Here is a 23,092-nt window from a genome sequence, read left to right on the forward strand (position 1 = left end):
ATATTCCTGCAGTCAGGATTCCAATTGCACTTTCCCTCAACTTGAGACATCTGTGTCATTGTGTTGTGTGACACAACTGCACATTTTAGTGGCCTTTTATTGTCCCAACCACAAGGTGCACCTGTGTAATGATCATGCTGTTTAATCAGCTTCTTGATATGCCACATGTTTCAAGTGGGTGAATTATCTTGGCAAATGAGAAATGCTCACTGTCGGGGTTGTAAACAAATTTGTGCACAACATTTGAGAGAAATAAGCTTTCTTTGTGTATGGAACATTTTGGGGATCTTTTATTTCAGCTCATGAAACATGGAACCAACACTTTACATGTCATGTTTATTTTTGTTCGGTATAATATACAGTAGACAGAGAGGCTGTCTGTTATATGGGATAGTCTCTCTATATTATAAGGTCTGGTCTCTATATAGCAGGGCTGCCCAACCCTCTTCCCAGAGAGCTACAGTCCTGTGGGTTTTCAGTCCAACCCTCATTTAACACACCTGATTCTACTAATTAGCTGCTCAACAAGACCTTGACTAGCTGAATCAGATATGCTAAATTAGGGTTGGACTGAACCTACAGAACAGTAGATCTCCAGGAAGAGGGCTGGGCAGCCCTGCTGTATAGTATAAGGGCCAGTCTCTGGTCCTTATAATATACAGACAAATATACAAACGGAGGGAGAGAGGCAGCGAGAGAGTATCCCTTATAATATACAGAGAGCGAGTGTCCCTTATTCGACGGTGAGAACGGGAGATCCACTGACCATATAATAGAGGGAGGGAGACAGACTCACCCCTGTGATAGCGAGGGAGAGAAAGCAGAAGGCAGCGAGAGGCCAACCTTCATCAAAAAAGGTGGAGGAGGAAAGGAGAGACTGGCCCTCATGATTAAAAAAGAGAACAGAACGTTCACACCTCTCCTCTTGCCCAACCCCCACATCACACAGTCACTGCCTTCTCTCTGCTTCTCACCCTACTTTGACTCTACGCCGTACCAGCGTACAGCTGACCGCAAGGCAGACTGGGAAATGAAGTCCCCGTTGCCACAACACATTTCGAAGGCGAGGCTTCGCTAAATACAACTCCCATCTCAACCCTCGCAGACCGAGTCCTGAATATGTGGGAGGAGCGCACCGCCCACAAAAAGCCACAGCTATCTGTCTCCAGCTGCAATTCTAAAATCCAACTATAAAAACAGCCATAAAATAGTGGTATTGATGAGGGGTGTTTTTGCATGAAGATCGTTGGAAAGGCTTGTTGTACCTAGCGGCAGAAACAGCAGCGGCAGAAAGAAAGGAGAGAGGGCGAGGGGTGTTGGTCTGATGGGTAAATGAAAGTGGGTGGGCCTACCGCGGACACATTACTAACTTGAATTAGAATACATTTTTCCAGTCGATTTTTCCGTTAATGGAATTAACGCGCGTCGGTCGTTAAAGGGTGTATTCAGTTGGTTTTGAGAGGCGTCGGGCGCGGAAACCGGACCATTTCCCGTTATCACGGGAGGTTTGATTGTCGCTCGAGTTTTGTACCGCCCTTCCTGCCGAGTGGGTGGTTTAGGTGCTAACCGGAGCGACGACACAGCCCCGCTCGAGCTATTCGCGGAGAAAAAAGGCCGTCCTTACCCGGTGCTTTAGCCGGCCTTTCTCCCCTAGCCTCTCCTCTCTGGTTTATGAATGCGTTATGAGTGGTAGGTACCCTCCCCTCTCATCTCCGTCTCCACCCCTCTATCCCTCTTTTCTTCCCCTTGCTTTCTTTGCATACAGCCTGACAGATATGCAGAAACCGTTTGATGATAAAGAATAGCGTATTCCTAAAACAGAGGCAACACGTTTCCATAACCGATCTGTTGAGATGTATTAGTCTCTAATCGGGTTCCGATCAATGTGTATGTCTTTTCGCCAGTAGTTGAACCATATGGTGCCACTACACTGTTATAAAACCATGTGCAGGGAAATATTGACATCTTTATAGCCTATTTTTATCAGGTAGTCGCCGTGTACCCACTGTGTTATTGATAAATGTGATCACTAATCATTCAGTCCTCCAGTGTTAGTCTATTGATTATTGATCAAGTATTGTTTGATCGATGGTCCTCAGATCAGAAGAAGGAAGTGTCGGGATCAGAAGGAGGGAAACCAGGCAAGAAAGGCAAACGTTCTGGATCACAGGTAGGCTGGTACACACCACTTCCTGGTTCTGTCTAGAGACCATGTTCAGAGGATTGCATTATGTCTATCAACACCAATAATGGACTTGTCTTTGGCTCCATGTCTATGAGATGAGGTTTTTGCAGTATAATAAACCATATTTATTTAATATTTCCATAGCATGTGTTCTGACAGGGTTTCTGAAGGCATGTTTGATTTGAGTGTTGATATAGACTGTCATGTAGCTTCTGTGCAAAAAAAACACTAGCTGTCTATACAGGCAGCTTTAGAGGTGTGTGTGTGGATGATATTACATATTTGCATGCGACCTACACTCCTAGAACAAAAGGTGCTATCTAGAACCTAGAAGGGTTCTTTAGCTGTCTCCATAGAAGAACCCTTTTAATAACACTTATTTGGGTTCCAGGTAAAAATCCTTTTGGTTCCAGGTATAACCATTTTGGGTTCCATGTAGAACCCTTTCCACAAAAGGTTCTACCTGGAACCAAAAATAGGGAAAGCCGAAGAACCCGTTTTTTTTTTCTAAGAGTGTAGTTCCTTCGTGACTACTGCTCTCTCTCTCGGTCTCTGTATGTTGTCTCTGTGTGTGTGTTTCTCTGGCTGTCTATCTGTGTGTGTGTGTCTCTCTCTTTCCGTATCGCTCTCTATCTGTCTATATGCATGTTGTCTCTCTCCCTCTTCTCCCTTTGTCTCTCTCAATCTTTGTATCTCTCTCTGTCTATATGCATGTTGTCTCTGTGTGTGTCTCTCTCTCTGTATCTCTCTCTCTCTCTCTCTGTCTATATGCATGTTGTCTCTGTGTGTGTTCTATGTTTGAATTCCCCTATCTGCCTGTGTGTGTATTCTCTCTCTCTCTAGGATTCCCAGCCGTCTCCCCTAGCCCTACTGGCTGCGACCTGCAGTAAGATAGGAGGTCAGGGAGGAGTGGAAGGACAGGTCCAGTTGCAAGCTGGTCAAATACAGGTAGCCATCAATACTAATTATATAGCTATAAGTTATGTTATTCCTTGTATTAATGTTCTTGTTACTGTTATAGTTGTTACAATGTTGATAATGTAAGTTCTGAAACAATAAGACATTATAAAGACTCATATATGCTTTATAACATGGTACATACACTACATGGCCATTATAAAGGCTCGTAATGCTTATAACACGGTATATATCTGCAGACTTTCAGTGTACTGTGTGTTGATTGTACTTCCAGATCCAGAAACACGTAAATTCAGCCAGGAACCAGACTCTGGTTCCTATTCTAGTACGTTTATTCAATGATATTTATTTATTGTTTATGTATATTTATTTGCAGTTGCAGGGTGGGCAGATCCAGGGTCATATAGTTGTAGACGCAGCAGGTAATCAGACTCTGGTTCAGCAGCAGTTAGAACTGGTTCCTGCCCAGTTCACTGGTAATGGCTGGCAGATCATCACTACCGCTCCCCAAATGGCCAATGACACTGCCAATCAACCTGTTGCCGTAACGCTGGCTACCACTTCCGCCAATGACAGTGCTCCGGCAGGCCGTAAGGCGAAGGCAGTGGGCGGAACTAAAACCATAGCAGCCAATCAGCAGCCCCAGCAGCAGCAGCAGTTCCAGATCATCCAGGTGTGTGTGTGTGTGTGTGTGTGTGTGTGTGTGTGTGTGTGTGTGTGTGTGTGTGTGTGTGTGTGTGTGTGTGTGTGTGTGTGTGTGTGTGTGTGTAATGGAAAGTTGACTGGAGGGTTGCAGTCATGTGGAAATTCTGGTCCTATAACCTATAAATGTATTTTTCTTAGACATGGAGAGTGGAGTACTATATACTGTATAGTATTCTGTTTCTGTGTCCAGGTTCAGAACATGCCCACCTAATGTCAATATGTTTTTAAGTAAGATTATTGTTTGTCTCTCCAGGTGCAGAATATGCCATCGTCGGGGGGTGGGGTCCAATACCAGGTGATCCCCCACCTGCAGACGTCAGACGGCCAACAGATCCACATCAGCCCCCAGACCGCATCCCTGGGGGGGCAGCACATCCAGATCAGGTAGGTGACAGCTGTTTTAAAGGTCAGACCGGTAGTCTGCATGTTAGAGGTTAGACAGGAGGTTTGGGTGACTTAAAAGTGGTACAATTTACTTTTTACAGATGACAATAGATAAAGTGTTTCTATTCTATTCAGTTCGGCCCAGGGCGGTCTACCAGAGCAGGTCCAGCTGATCCAAACCCAGAACCAATCCCAGACCCAGGCCATCCTACAACCGGCCAACCAGCAGGCCATCCTCACTGGCTCAGCCAATCAGACGTTGCAGCTTCGTCCAGCCCAATCCTTCCCGCTACAGATGCAGACCTTACAGGGCTCCCAGACCCAGGTAATGACTACAGTACCCATAAACATCGGCGGTATGACCCTCGCCCTGCCGGTCATGAATAATTTAGCGGGGGGCGGAGCCGTGCAGCTTATCCAAGCAGCCGACGGCAGCTTTACCGTAGCTAACAGTAACCAGCTGGTGACAACAACGGCGGCGGTGTCCGGGGCAGCTACCGGGTCATCTGGGGGTACCATAACAACTGTTGCCGGGTGCGATGGAGCATTGTCGGACGGAACACAGCTGAGTTCTGTAGCCGGGTCGGACGGAGGGGCGGAGAGAGACTCACAGAACCAACCCAGCGAGCAGAACTCACAGATGGTACGTGATTGCGTGTTTTTGTGACTTAACATTCATGAAATAGAAGGATGTATTGATTGATTGTTGATTAATTAATTGGTTGGTTGATTGACATGTCCAGAGCCAGGCCAACGGACTACAGGGCCAATCAGATCCTCCAGGGACCATCCAGCAGGTCATCGTGGGACAGGTGGGTTCTATTTGGCTGCTTTTACCTTTGTTATGGTATTATACTATAATAAATTATATTATATGTTGTTATTATCATCATTGTCCAGATGGGCAACCAGGTGTTGCAGCAGATCCAAATCCAGCCACAGAACCAGGTAACACACACACACACACACACACACACACACACACACACACAGTACATCCGCAGAAAGTTTGTGAGCTGTTTGTTTCCACCAGATCCAAGGCCAGCCGCATCAGATCCAAACCTTTCAGTTAGGACCAGGCGGGACCCTACAGCCCATACAAGCCTTCCAGAACCAACAGGTAGCTAGCTGCTTTCTGCTGCCTTCCCCTGCCTTCCCCCACTGTTGCCACAAAGTTGGGAGCACAGAATTATCTAGAATGTCATTGTATGCTATAGCGTTAAGATTTCCCTTCACTGAAAATAAGGGGCCTAGCCCGAACCATGAAAAACAACCCCAGACCATTATTCCTCTACCAAACTTTACAGTTGGCACTATGCATTCAGCAGGTAGCGTTCCGTCGGCATCTGCCAAACCCAGATTCGTCCGTCGGACTGCCAGATGGTGAATCATGATTCATCACTCCAGAGAACGCGTTTCCACTGCTCCAGAGTCCACTGTCGGCGAGCTTTACACCACTCCAGCCGACACTTGGCATTGCGCACAGTGATCTTAGGCTTGTGTGCGACTGCTCAGCCATGGAAACCCATTCAACGAACAGTTATTTTGCTGACATTGCTCCCAGAGGCAGTTTGGAACTCAGTAGTGAGTGTTGCAACCGAGGACAGGCCATTTTAACGTGCTACGCGCTTCAGCACTCGTCTGTCCCGTTCTGTGAGCTTGTGTTGCCTACCACTTCACGGATGAGTTGTTGCTGCTCCTAGACGTTTCCACTTCACTATAACAGCACTTACAGTTGACTGGGGCAGAAATTTGATGAACTGACTTGTTGTAAAGGTGGCATCCTATTACAGTGCCTCTTTTAAAGTCACTGAGCTCTTCAGTAAGGCCAATCTACTGTCAATGTATGTTAAATGGAGATTGAATGGCTGTGTGCTTGATTTTATACACCTGTTAGCAACGGGTGTGGCTGAAATTGCCAAATCTGCTAACTTAAAGGAGTGTCCACATACTTTTGTATATATAGTGGACTTTTCTTCCAACCTCTATGATTTTATTGTGTGTTGTATTGATTTCAATTGAATGTCAATGATTCATAGCCTTCTTAATATGAATTGATTCCTCCAGGTTCTGATCCGTACCCCAACCCTCTCCTCGTCGGGCCAGATCACATGGCAGACTCTGCAGCTCCCTGGGGGGATGTCTGTGCCCCAGCAGCTGACCCTGGCCCCTGTGGGTGGAGGGGCTGTGGGAGCAGGGGGCTTCGTGCAGCTGGGGGGGGCTCCCCTGACGCTGAGTGCAGCTCAGATCAACCCTGGGTCGGGAGTGCAGACTGTCAACATCGCTGGACTGGGCACCGCTGGGGTACAGATGCAGGGGGTACCCCTCACCATCACCGGACTACAGGGTGAGAACAGAGGGAGAGGGGCAGTGTGTGTTGTTCTCCAAATGTATATTTCTATAATTTCTGGGGGGAGGGTTGGGAGCAGTGCTACAAATTCTACTCTACTGTACCATAATGATATTCTACTGTACTGTACAATATTCTACTGTACTGTACCATAATGATACTCTACTGTACCATAATGATATTATACTGTACCATAATGATATTCTACTGTACCATAATGATATTCTACTGTACCATAATGGTATTCTACTCTACTGTACCATAATGATATTCTACTGTACCATAATGATATTCTACTGTACCATAATGGTATTCTACTCGACTGTTCCATAATGATATTCTACTGTACCATAATGATATTCTACTCTACCATAATGGTATTCTACTCTACTGTACCATAATGATATTCTACTGTACCATAATGATATTCTACTCTACTGTACCATAATGATATTCTACTGTACCATAATGATATTCTACTGTATTGTACGATATTCTACTGTACGATATTGTACTGTACCATAATGATATTCTACTGTACCATAATGACATTCTACTCTACTGTACCATCATGATATTCTACTGTACCATAATGATATTCTACTCTACTGTACCATCATGATATTCTACTGTACTGTACCATAATGATATTCTACTGTACCATAATAATATTCTACTCTACTGTACCATAATGATATTCTACTCTACTGTACCATAATGATATTCTACTCTACTGTACCATAATGATATTCTACTCTACTGTACCATAATGATATTCTACTGTACCATAATGATATTCTACTCTACTGTACCATAATGATATTCTACTCTACTGTACCATAATGATATTCTCCTGTACCATAATGATATTCTCCTGTACCATAATGATATTCTACTCTACTGTAACATAATGATATTCTACTGTACCATAATGATATTCTACTGTACCATAATGGTATTCTACTTTACTGTACCATAATGATATTCTACTCTACCATAATGATACTCTACTGTACCATAATGATATTCTACTGTACCATAATGATGTTCTACTCTACTGTACCATAATGATATTATACTGTACCATAATGGTATTCTACTGTACCATAATGGTATTCTACTGTACCATAATGATATTCTACTGTACCATAATGATATTATACTGTACCATAATGATATTATACTGTAACATAATGGTATTCTACTTTACTGTACCATAATGATATTATACTGTAACATAATGGTATTCTACTTTACTGTACCATAATGATATTATACTGTAACATAATGGTATTCTACTCTACTGTACCATAATGATATTCTACTCTACTGTACCATAATGATACTCTACTGTACCATAATGATATTCTACTCTACTGTACCATAATGATATTCTACTGTACCATAATGGTATTCTACTGTACTGTACCATAATGATATTCTACTCTACTGTACCATAATGATATTCTACTGTACCATAATGATATTCTACTGTACCATAATGATATTCTACTCTACTGTAACATAATGATATTCTACTGTACCATAATGACATTCTACTCTACCATAATGATACTCTACTGTTCCATAATGGTATTCTACTGTACCATAATGGTATTATACTCTACTGTACCATAATGATATTCTACTGTACCATAATGATGTTCTACTCTACTGTACCATAATGATATTATACTGTACCATAATGATATTCTACTGTACCATAATGATATTCTACTGTACCATAATGATATTATACTGTAACATAATGGTATTCTACTTTACTGTACCATAATGATATTATACTGTAACATAATGGTATTCTACTTTACTGTACCATAATGATATTATACTGTACCATAATGATATTATACTGTACTATAATGATATTCTACTGTACCATAATGATATTCTACTGTACCATAATGATACTCTACTGTACCATAATGATATTATACTCTACTGTACCATAATGATATTCTACTACTGTACCCTACTGTACCATAATGATATTCTACTGTACCATAATGATATTCTACTCTACTGTACCATAATGATATCTACTCTACTGTACCATAATGATATTCTACTCTACTGTACCATAATGATATTCTACTGTACCATAATGATATTCTACTCTACTGTACCATAATGATATTCTACTGTACCATAATGATATTCTACTCTACTGTACCATAATGATATTCTACTCTACTGTACCATAATGATATTCTACTACTGTACCATAATGATATTCTACTGTACCATAATGTACTGTACCATAATGATATTCTACTGTACCATAATGATATTCTACTCTACTGTAACATAATGATATTCTACTCTACTGTACCATAATGATATTCTACTCTACTGTACATAATGATATTCTACTCTACTGTACCATAATGATAATGTACCATAATGATATTCTACTCTACTGTACCATAATGATATTCTACTGTACCATAATGATATTCTACTCTACTGTACCATAATGATATTCTACTCTACTGTACCATAATGATATTCTACTGTACCATAATGATATTCTACTCTACTGTACCATAATGATATTCTGTCTACTGTACCATAATGATATTCTACTCTACTGTACCATAATGATATTCATAATGATATTCTACTGTACCATAATGATATTCTACTCTACTGTACCATAATGATATTCTACTGTACCATAATGATATTCTACTCTACTGTACCATAATGATATTCTACTCTACTGTACCATAATGATATTCTACTGTACCATAATGATATTCTACTCTACTGTACCATAATGATATTCTACTGTACCATAATGATATTCTACTCTACTGTACCATAATGATATTCTACTGTACCATAATGATATTCTACTGTACCATAATGATATTCTACTGTACCATAATGGTATTCTACTGTACCATAATGGTATTCTACTCGACTGTTCCATAATGATATTCTACTGTACCATAATGATATTCTACTCTACTGTACCATAATGATATTCTACTCTACTGTACCATAATGATATTCTACTCTACTGTACCATAATGATATTCTACTGTACCATAATGATATTCTACTGTACCTACTGTACCATAATGATATTCTACTGTACCATAATGATATTCTACTGTACCATAATGATATTCTACTCTACTGTACCATAATGATATTCTACTGTACCTCTACTGTACCATAATGATATTCTACTCTACTGTACCATAATGATATTCTACTGTACCATAATGATATTCTACTCTACTGTACCATAATGATATTCTACTGTACCATAATGATATTCTACTCTACTGTACCATAATGATATTCTACTGTACCATAATGATATTCTACTCTACTGTACCATAATGATATTCTACTGTACCATAATGATATTCTACCATAATAATATTCTACTGTACCATAATGGTATTGATACTCTACTGTACCATAATGATATTCTACTCTACTGTACCATAATGATATTCTACTGTACCATAATGATATTCTACTGTACCATAATGATATTCTACTGTACCATAATGATATTCTACTGTACCATAATGATATTACTGTACCATAATAATATTCTACTGTACCATAATGATATTCTACTGTACCATAATGATATTCTACTCTACTGTACCATAATGATATTCTACTGTACCATAATGATATTCTACTGTACCATAATGATATTCTACTGTACCATAATGATATTCTACTGTACCATAATGATATTCTACTCTACCATAATGATACTCTACTGTACCATAATGGTATTCTACTTTACTGTACCATAATGATATTCTACTCTACCATAATGATATACTGTACCATAATGATATTCTACTGTACCATAATGATATTCTACTGTACCATAATGATATTCTACTGTACCATAATGATATTCTACTGTACCATAATGATATTCTACTCTACTGTACCATAATGATATTCTACTCTACTGTACCATAATGATATTCTACTGTACCATAATGATATTCTACTCTACTGTACCATAATGATATTCTACTGTACCATAATGATATTCTACTCTACTGTACCATAATGATATTCTACTGTACCATAATGATATTCTACTGTACCATAATGATATTCTACTCTACTGTACCATAATGATATTCTACTCTACTGTACCATAATGATATTCTACTCTACTGTACCATAATGATATGATATACTGTACCATAATGATATTCTACTGTACCATAATGATATTCTATACTGTACCATAATGATATTCTACTGTACCATAATGATATTCTACTCTACTGTACCATAATGATATTATACTGTACCATAATGATATTATACTGTACCATAATGATATTATACTGTACCATAATGATATTATACTGTACCATAATGATATTCTACTGTACCATAATGATATTCTACTGTACCATAATGATATTATACTCTACTGTACCATAATGATATTCTACTGTACCACTGTACCATAATGATATACTCTACTGTACCATAATGATATATATTCTACTCTACTGTACCATAATGATATTCTACTCTACTGTACCATAATGATATTCTACTGTACCATAATGATATTCTACTCTACTGTACCATAATGATATTATACTCTACTGTACCATAATGATATATTCTGTACCATAATGATATTCTACTGTACCATAATGATATACTCTACTGTACCATAATGATATTCTACTCTACTGTACCATAATGATATTCTACTCTACTGTACCATAATGATATTCTACTGTACCATAATGATATTCTACTCTACTGTACCATAATGATATTCTACCATAATGATATTCTACTGTACCATAATGATATTCTACTCTACTGTACCATAATGATATTCTACTGTACCATAATGATATTCTCTACTGTACCATAATGATATAACTGTACCATAATGATATTCTACTCTACTGTACCATAATGATATTCTACTCTACCATAATGATATTCTACTCTACTGTACCATAATGATATTCTACTGTACCATAATGATATTCTACTCTACTGTAACATAATGGTATTCTACTCTACTGTACCATAATGATATTCTACTCTACTGTAACATAATGGTATTCTACTCTACTGTACCATAATGATATTCTACTCTACTGTACCATAATGATATTCTACTCTACTGTACCATAATGATATTCTACTCTACCATAATGATATTCTACTCTACTGTACCATAATGATATTCTACTGTACCATAATGATATTATACTGTACCATAATGATATTATACTGTACCATAATGATATTATACTGTACCATAATGATATTATACTGTACCATAATGATATTCTACTGTACCATAATGATACTCTACTGTACCATAATGATATTCTACTGTACCATAATGATACTCTACTGTACCATAATGATATTATACTGTACCATAATGATATTCTACTGTACCATAATGATATTCTACTCTACTGTACCATAATGATATTCTACTCTACTGTACCATAATGATATTCTACTGTACCATAATGATATTCTACTCTACTGTACCATAATGATATTCTACTGTACCTTAATGATATTCTACTCTACTGTACCATAATGATATTCTACTGTACCATAATGATATTCTACTCTACTGTACCATAATGATATTATACTGTACCATAATGATATTATACATAATGATATTATACTGTACCATAATGATATTATACTGTACCATAATGATATTATACTGTACCATAATGATATTCTACTGTACCATAATGATACTCTACTCTACTGTACCATAATGATATTATACTGTACCATAATGATATTATACTGTACCATAATGATATTATACTGTACCATAATGATATTATACTGTACCATAATGATATTCTACTGTACCATAATGATACTCTACTGTACCATAATGATATTATACTCTACTGTACCATAATGATATTCTACTGTACCATAATGATACTCTACTGTACCATAATGATATTATACTCTACTGTACCATAATGATATTCTACTCTACTGTACCATAATGATATTCTACTGTACCATAATGATACTCTACTGTACCATAATGATATTATACTCTACTGTACCATAATGATATTCTACTCTACTGTACCATAATGATATTCTACTGTACCATAATGATATTCTACTCTACTGTACCATAATGATATTCTACTCTACTGTACCATAATGATATTCTACTGTACCATAATGATATTCTATGTACCATAATATTCTACTCTACTGTACCATAATGATATTCTACTGTACCTTAATGATATTCTACTCTACTGTACCATAATGATATTCTACTGTACCATAATGATATTCTACTCTACTGTACCATAATGATATTCTACTCTACTGTGTACTGTACCATAATGATATTCTACTCTACCATAATGATATTCTACTCTACTGTACCATAATGATATTCTACTGTACCATAATGATATTCTACTCTACTGTAACATAATGGTATTCTACCATAATGATATTCTACTGTACCATAATGATATTCTACTCTACTGTAACATAATGGTATTCTACTCTACTGTACCATAATGATATTCTACTCTACTGTACCATAATGATATTCTACTCTACTGTACCATAATGATATTCTACTGTACCATAATGATATTCTACTCTACTGTACCATAATGATATTATACTGTACCATAATGATATTCTACTGTACCATAATGATATTATACTGTACCATAATGATATTATACTGTACCATAATGATATTATACTGTACCATAATGATATTATACTGTACCATAATGATATTATACTGTACCATAATGATATTCTACTGTACCATAATGATACTCTACTGTACCATAATGATATTATACTCTACTGTACCATAATGATATTATACTGTACCATAATGATATTATACTGTACCATAATGATATTCTACTCTACTGTACCATAATGATATTCTACTCTACTGTACCATAATGATATTCTACTCTACTGTACCATAATGATATTCTACTCTACTGTACCATAATGATATTCTACTCTACTGTACCATAATGATATTATACTGTACCATAATGATATTCTACTGTACCATAATGATATTATACTGTACCATAATGATATTCTACTGTACCATAATGATATTCTACTGTACCATAATGATATTCTACTGTACCATAATGATATTATACTCTACTGTACCATAATGATATTCTACTGTACCATAATGATACTCTACTGTACCATAATGATATTATACTCTACTGTACCATAATGATATTCTACTCTACTGTACCATAATGATATTCTACTGTACCATAATGATATATTCTACATAATGATATTCTACTGTACCATAATGATATTCTACTCTACTGTACCATAATGATATTCTACTGTACCATAATGATATTCTACTCTACTGTACCATAATGATATTCTACTGTACCATAATGATATTCTACTCTACTGTACCATAATGATATTCTACTGTACCATAATGATATTCTACTCTACTGTACCATAATGATATTATACTGTACCATAATGATATTATACTGTACCATAATGATATTATACTGTACCATAATGATATTATACTGTACCATAATGATATTCTACTGTACCATAATGATACTCTACTGTACCATAATGATATTATACTCTACTGTACCATAATGATATTCTACTGTACCATAATGATATTCTACTGTACCATAATGATATTCTACTCTACTGTACCATAATGATATTATACTGTACCATAATGATATTATACTGTACCATAATGATATTATACTGTACCATAATGATATTATACTGTACCATAATGATATTCTACTGTACCATAATGATATTATACTCTACTGTACCATAATGATATTATACTCTACTGTACCATAATGATATTCTACTGTACCATAATGATACTCTACTGTACCATAATGATATTATACATAATGATATTCTACTCTAATGTGATATTCATTATACCATAATGATATTCTACTCTACTGTACCATAATGATATTCTACTGTACCATAATGATATTCTACTGTACCATAATGATATTCTACTGTACTCTACTGTACCATAATGATATTCTACTGTACCATAATGATATTCTGTACCATAATGATATTCTACTGTACCATAATGATATTCTACTGTACCATAATGATATTCTACTCTACTGTACCATAATGATATTCTACTCTACTGTACCATAATGATATTCTACTGTACCATAATAATATCTCTACTGTACCATAATGATATTCTACTGTACCATAATGATATTCTACTGTACCATAATGATATTCTACTCTACTGTACCATAATGATATTCTACTGTACCATAATGATATTCTACTCTACTGTACCATAATGATATCTACTGTACCATAATGATATTCTACTGTACCATAATGATACTGTACCATAATGATATTCTACTGTACCATAATGATATTCTACATAATGATATTCTACTGTACCATAATGATATTCTACTGTACCATAATGATGTTCTACTCTACTGTACCATAATGATATTATACTGTACCATAATGATATTCTACTGTACCATAATGATATTCTACTCTACTGTACCATAATGATACTCTACTGTACCATAATGATATTCTACTCTACTGTAACATAATGATATTCTACTCTACTGTACCATAATGATATTCTACTCTACTGTACCATAATGATATTCTACTCTACTGTACCATAATGATATTCTACTCTACTGTACCATAATGATATTCTACTCTACTGTACCATAATGATATTCTACTCTACTGTACCATAATGATATTCTACTGTACCATAATGATATTCTACTCTACTGTACCATAATGATATTCTACTCTACTGTACCATAATGATATTCTACTGTACCATAATGATATTCTACTCTACTGTACCATAATGATATTCTACTCTACTGTACCATAATGGTATTCTACTGTACCATAATGATATTCTACTGTACCATAATGATATTACTGTACATAATGATATTCTACTGTACCATAATGATATTCTACTACTACCATAATAATATTCTACTCTACTGTACCATAATGATATTCTACTGTACCATAATGATATTCTACTGTACCATAATGATATTTCTGTACATAATGATGTATTCTACTGTACCATAATGATATTCTACTGTACCATAATGATATTCTACTCTACTGTACCATAATGATATTCTACTGTACCATAATAATATTCTACTCTACTGTACCATAATGATATTCTACTGTACCATAATGATATTCTACTCTACTGTACCATAATGGTATTCTACTCTACTGTACCATAATGATATTCTACTCTACTGTACCATAATGATATTCTACTCTACTGTACCATAATGATATTCTACTGTACCATAATGATATTCTACTCTACTGTACCATAATGATATTCTACTGTACCATCATGATATTCTACTGTACCATAATGATATTCTACTGTACCATAATGATATTCTACTCTACTGTACCATAATGATATTCTACTGTACCATAATGATATTCTACTGTACCATAATAATATTCTACTCTACTGTACCATAATGATATTCTACTGTACCATAATGATATTCTACTCTACCATAATGATACTCTACTGTACCATAATGATATTCTACTGTACCATAATGATGTTCTACTCTACCATAATGATATTCTACTGTACCATAATGATATTATACTGTACCATAATGGTATTGTACCATAATGATATTATACTGTACCATAATGATATTCTACTTTACTGTACCATAATGATATTATACTGTAACATAATGATATTCTACTTTACTGTACCATAATGATATTATACTGTACCATAATGATATTATACTGTACCATAATGATATTCTACTGTACCATAATGATATTCTACTGTACCATAATGATATTCTACTGTACCATAATGATATTATACTCTACTGTACCATAATGATATTCTACTCCACTGTACCATAATGATATTCTACTGTACCATAATGATATTCTACTCTACTGTACCATAATGATATTCTACTCTACTGTACCATAATGATATTCTACTCTACTGTACCATAATGATATTCTACTGTACCTTAATGATATTCTACTCTACTGTACCATAATGATATTCTACTGTACCATAATGATATTCTACTCTACTGTACCATAATGATATTCTACTCTACTGTACCATAATGATATTCTACTCTACCATAATGATATTCTACTCTACTGTACCATAATGATATTCTACTGTACCATAATGATATTCTACTGTAACATAATGGTATACTCTACTGTACCATAATGATATTCTACTCTACTGTAACATAATGGTATTCTACTCTGTACCATAATGATATTCTACTGTACCATAATGATATTCTACTCTACTGTACCATAATGATATTCTACTACTGTACCATAATGATATTCTACTGTACCATAATGATATTCTACTCTACTGTACCATAATGATATTCTACTGTACCATAATGATATTCTACTCTACTGTACCATAATGATATTCTACTGTACCTTAATGATATTCTACTCTACTGTACCATAATGATATTCTACTGTACCATAATGATATTCTACTCTACTGTACCATAATGATATTCTACTCTACTGTACCATAATGATATTCTACTCTACCATAATGATATTCTACTCTACTGTACCATAATGATATTCTACTCTACTGTACCATAATGATATTCTACTCTACTGTACCATAATGATATTCTACTGTACCATAATGATATTCTACTCTACTGTACCATAATGATATTCTACTGTACCATAATGATATTCTACTCTACTGTACCATAATGATATTCTACTCTACTGTACCATAATGGTATTCTACTCTACTGTACCATAATGATATTCTACTGTACCATAATGATATTCTACTCTACTGTACCATAATGATATTCTACTGTACCATAATGATATTCTACTGTACCATAATGATATTCTACTCTACTGTACCATAATGATATTCTACTGTACCATAATGATATTCTACTCTACTGTACCATAATGATATTCTACTCTACTGTACCATAATGATATTCTACTGTACCATAATGATATTCTACTCTACTGTACCATAATGATATTCTACTCTACTGTACCATAATGATATTCTACTCTACTGTACCATAATGATATTCTACTGTACCATAATGATATTCTACTCTACTGTACCATAATGATATTCTACTCTACTGTACCATAATGATATTCTACTGTACCATAATAATATTCTACTGTACCTGTACCATAATGATATTCTACTGTACCATAATGATATTCTACTCTACTGTACCATAATGATATTCTACTGTACCATAATGATATTCTACTGTACCATAATGATACTGTACCATAATAATATTCTACTGTACCATAATGATATTCTACTCTACTGTACCCATAATAATGATATTCTGTACCATAATGATATTCTACTGTACCATAATGATATTCTACTCTACTGTACCATAATGATATTCTACCTCTACTGTACCATAATGATATTCTACTGTACCATAATGATATTCTACTCTACTGTACCATAATGATATTCTACTGTACCATAATGATATTCTACTCTACTGTACCATAATGATATTCTACTCTACTGTACCATAATGATATTCTACTCTACTGTACCATAATGATATTCTACTGTACCATAATGATATTCTACTCTACTGTACCATAATTGAAATACGCCTCTTGCCTTTGTTTTTTTCCTAAATAATTTTTAATGATTTAATTACCCAATAAATAAAAATAGTCTATTCTACCACCAGGTCAGCCGCAGGGTCAGGAGGGCGGGGTTAAGGTCCAGTCGTCCCCAGTAAAGGTAACCATGGGTAACGTGGCGGGGTCGTCGCTAAGCCCAGACCAGATGGGTTCTGTCCAGAGTTCGTCGGACCAGGAAGGACCACCCAGCAAGAGGCTTCGCAGGGTGGCGTGCTCCTGTCCGAACTGCAGGGACGGAGAGGGGAGGTACTACACACACACACACACACACACACACACACACACACACACACACACACACACACACACACACACTCTCTCTCTCTCTCTGACTGTGTGTGTGTGTGTTGCAGGACCAGTGGAGACCCATCTAAGAAGAAGCAGCATGTGTGTCACATGGAGGGCTGTGGAAAGGTCTACGGTAAGAACAGTCTGTACTGTGGAAAGGTCTACGGTAAGACCAGTCTGTACTGTGGAAAGGTCTACGGTGAGACCAGTCTGTACTGTGGAAAGGTCTACGGTAAGACCAGTCTGTACTGTGGAAAGGTCTACGGTAAGACCAGTCTGTACTGTGGAAAGGTCTGTGGAAGACCAGTCTGTACTGTGGAAAGGTCTACGGTAAGACCAGTCTGTACTGTGGAAAGGTCTACGGTAAGACCAGTCTGTACTGTGGAAAGGTCTACGGTAAGACCAGTCTGTACTGTGGAAAGGTCTACGGTAAGACCAGTCTGTACTGTGGAAAGGTCTACGGTAAGACCAGTCTGTACTGTGGAAAGGTCTACGGTAAGACCAGTCTATACTGTATGAATTAGAGATTTACCCATCTACACTATATAAAATAGAGATTTACTAGTCAATACTGTATAAAATAGAGATTTACCCGTCTACACTATATAAAATAGAGATTTACTAGTCAATACTGTATAAAATAGATGTACCAGTCAATACTGTATAAAATAGATGTACCAGTCAATACTGTATAAAATAGAGGTACCAGTCAATACTGTATAAAATAGAGATGTACTAGTCAATACTGTATAAAATAGATGTACCAGTCAATACTGTATAAAATAGAGGTACCAGTCAATACTGTATAAAATAGAGATTTACTAGTCAATACTGTATAAAATAGATGTACCAGTCAATACTGTATAAAATAGAGGTACCAGTCAATACTGTATAAAATAGAGGTACCAGTCAATACTGTATAAAATAGAGATGTACTAGTCTATGGAACCAATAAAATATAGAATATTAATTTGATATTACCAATCTGTAATAATATTCTATCTACCAGGTAAGACCAGTCACCTGAGAGCTCACCTCCGCTGGCACACAGGAGAACGACCCTTCGTCTGCAACTGGATCTTCTGTGGCAAGAGGTTCACACGCTCGGATGAACTGCAGAGACACAGACGGACACACACAGGTACGCACTCCCTGACACACACTCTCTCTCACACACACACACACAGATATGTCCTGTGTCTATGTTGTTCTTATTCAGATGTACCCATCCTCCAGGTGAGAAGAGGTTTGAGTGTCCAGAGTGCAGTAAGCGTTTCATGCGTAGCGACCATCTCTCCAAACACATCAAAACCCACCAGAACAAGAAGGGAGGGGCTTCTCTCGCCATCATCACCACTGAAGACATGGAAGATTCCAACCAGGGTTTAGGCTCCTCCCCTCGCATCGTAACTGTGGAGACACTCTCCCAAGACTCCGCTCCTGCCACTCCAACATTGGCCTCCTCACCCAATCAAATGGAGGGAGAAGAGGAGGAAGAGGAGGAGTTTGAGTAGTGACCAGTGACCACTTCCTGTTTAGGGATAAATCAGGGAGAGCTAAATTCCTGGTTGGTCTCCATGGTTATGCTGTGGAGGTCAGGTGGTCTATTTTTTTTTTAAATGTTTTCAAAAAGAAGAGAAATATGATGAACTGAATATTACATAAACAGAGGGAGGAATCTGAATCTAAACTAATGAATTAATCTAACGACAGACTAAAGGTATGAATTAGTTGAATGGTGTTTATAAAAGAACAGAGGTCAGGGGAAAAGGTATAATATAGATTTATAATCTAAACTTGCACCCTACCCCTTATATAGTGCACTACTTTTGGCCAGAGCCTTCTGAGTAGTTTATGTAGGGAGGAGAATGCCATTTTGGATAGGCTAATTAAACTAGCACAAGACAGAACCCTGGAGTTGTAAAACATCAAGAAGAGACATTGGTTGTGTCCCAAATAGCTAGGGTGCCATTTGAAACACAGAAATTGTATTTCTATGCACAAAGATGTTCCTCTGCTAATACTGTAATGATGATTATGATGAAGAAACATGATATGTGGCACGGTCCAGACTGTAGGACAGACAGGTGAGAGGAGCAGGGACAGGTGTGTGTATGTGCGTACGTGTGTGTGTGTGTGTTTGAGAGTGTGTGACGATGTATCCCGGTTCAACAGGACTATAGTTCAGGTAAAGACCAGTCTGATAAACTCTTCCTGAAGAAAGACCAGAAAAAGAGGAATAGACCTCTAAAGGGTCGGAAAAAAAGCACATAGAACATAATGTATAAATGATGCATTCCTATAGAAACGCTCTGCATTTGAAATATTAATCGTTTCTATAAAACGAACAATCTAGCTTTCTGCAACAGGCTGTTTAGTGAAAGCAATACTATAAGACAATCCTAGTGAAACCATGTTTACATTAATGACAGTAGAGGAAAAGGTTTCCCTGGTATGAAACAGCCAGTCAGCTCACAGCGTTAAAGGTGCACTCAGCAATATGACATCATCATACACAGCGGGGTGATTTCCTGCTTGATGATGCCATATTGCTGAGTGCACCTTTAAGAAGTAGCTCTCCTGGGGTTGGTGGGTGGGTAAGACAGTGTCAATAAGTAGTACTAATGTCAAAACACACGGTGCTCCCACTGATGCTCAGAGCAGCAGCTGTTTGTACCAGAACCAGTTTAGAATAGGGCAGTAATGTGACTCAATCATCGTATCTGAACCCTAAACTTGTATAAAGTATCAACGTCTGAGATAAACAATATGCATTTCAGTAATTAGACATATTTCAAATAATATATATTCACAATATTTCAAGTGATTAGAGATACTCTATTAACAGTGGTTGAGTTCCAGTGTGATTTGACGTTGGTGCTGCTTTTTCTGCATTGTGAAGGTAGAGCCCCCTGTGTGTGAGTCCTGGTACTACAACGCCTTAAAACAAGCAGTATTACACACACACGCACACATACACACATGTAGTGGGGGGAAGGGTGAGGCGTGGAGAGAAGGGGTTGTGGCAGGGTGGATGTTATTACTATGTGGTTGTTATGACAAGTGTCTGGTGATGTTGCTCTATGTTAGTGTCAGTGCATACGTTTTGAATTGTACTTTTAGCTCTTTATTTTCTTAACCCCCCCCAGTACATTTTGACACAGATGATTACTGTGTCCAGCTAATTGATGATCTGTTCTATTTTAATATCTGCCTTTTGCTGGAGTGTATCGTACGCGTTGAACAGAGGTGTGTGTGCAGCATGTTGCCTTTTAGTGCTGTTCTCTCTATTTCATTCATCCTAAACTTATTTTGCTACGTCTGTCGTTGTCATGACTGCGGCCCGTCATTTCTACTACTCTTAACGCGTCATAGTATGTTTTTAAAAAATAAAATGAAAGCAAAACGTTCATAAAAAATATTTGAAAATTAAATGGTTGAATTACCAACCAGATGTGGATGTTTTCGGTAATATTTTGTGTGACAACCAGTTTTCTTTAATATTTTCTAGTGACATCTCATTTGTAAAATGTTTTTCTAAGCAGTGTCTGGGATCTCCATGATGATTGATAAATCTGGCCTCCAAGGCTGCAGGTTCTTGATTATTGATATTTTATTGATATTTTTAAATCAACTTTGTACAAATTTGTTGTGTGACTGGGGTTAAAGAAGTGAAAAGAGAAGAAAAGACTTTGCCTGCATAACACTTTAAATAAAGTGCTGAAATCAGTCTAAACCAGAGTCTCTATCACTGCTCTGCTCCCAACCGTGTGTGTTCTGTTGGGTCATTTTCTAACGTGTAAACACTGACCTCTTGCTATGAAGTTGCTCTGATAACTTTGGCAATCTCTCTTCCCTCTCTTCTCTCAGCTGTGTTGCGAGTGTGACCATAGTCTGGTCCTGTGATGGTGGTCACTGAGATTATTTAAAATACACAATTTTGCCACCTCTCTTCACACACACAACTGCGGTGCCATAGAAACAAGTCTGCTGGTGTGGACTGTAATTACCTCGGAAGCCGAACCTCCTCCGTTCCCGCCCTTCTCAGGGGGTTGCTAGGCAACGAAAGCAGTCTGCAGGCCAGAGGTGCGTGTGTCTGTGTGTGGAGGCGTTGTGTGTGTTAATTGGAGGGGAAGGAGAAACCACACAAACCATGAAGGAATAGAAAAGACCACATGCTTTCCTGCTTTATTCTTGTGCATCAACTCTATTTTGTAAAATATGACTAGGTCATATGTCTTCAATTGCATTGGCGTGTGGTGTGGCTGTATGTCTATTGCACTGTCTAATAAACTCAATGAATGGATAGTCACTTCAGCTTATGATAAATGTACTAATGAGTGAACACACTTGAGGTTTATAAAGAATCAGAACGAGTTAGACATCAGTTCAAATCTAACACTTAATCATTTCATTAAAACATT

The 23,092-nt window shown here is 36.8% G+C and overlaps 1 protein-coding gene across 1 annotated transcript; it reads left to right on the forward strand.

Moving 5' to 3' along the window:
* Nucleotides 1-1,094: 1,094 nt before the first annotated feature.
* Nucleotides 1,095-22,404, forward strand: LOC135551934 (transcription factor Sp4-like). Its single transcript, XM_064983222.1, has 14 exons — nucleotides 1,095-1,689; nucleotides 2,100-2,170; nucleotides 3,029-3,133; nucleotides 3,480-3,776; nucleotides 4,062-4,192; nucleotides 4,328-4,835; nucleotides 4,936-5,004; nucleotides 5,093-5,140; nucleotides 5,226-5,312; nucleotides 6,260-6,539; nucleotides 18,428-18,626; nucleotides 18,734-18,801; nucleotides 19,678-19,809; nucleotides 19,905-22,404. The coding sequence occupies exons 1-14, from the start codon at nucleotides 1,683-1,685 to the stop codon at nucleotides 20,180-20,182; spliced, it is 2,280 nt and encodes a 759-aa protein (XP_064839294.1). The 5' UTR covers nucleotides 1,095-1,682; the 3' UTR covers nucleotides 20,183-22,404.
* Nucleotides 22,405-23,092: the final 688 nt, after the last annotated feature.

This window comes from Oncorhynchus masou, chromosome 13 (genome assembly GCF_036934945.1).
Source record: "Oncorhynchus masou masou isolate Uvic2021 chromosome 13, UVic_Omas_1.1, whole genome shotgun sequence".
Classification (NCBI taxonomy): Eukaryota; Metazoa; Chordata; class Actinopteri; order Salmoniformes; family Salmonidae; genus Oncorhynchus; species Oncorhynchus masou.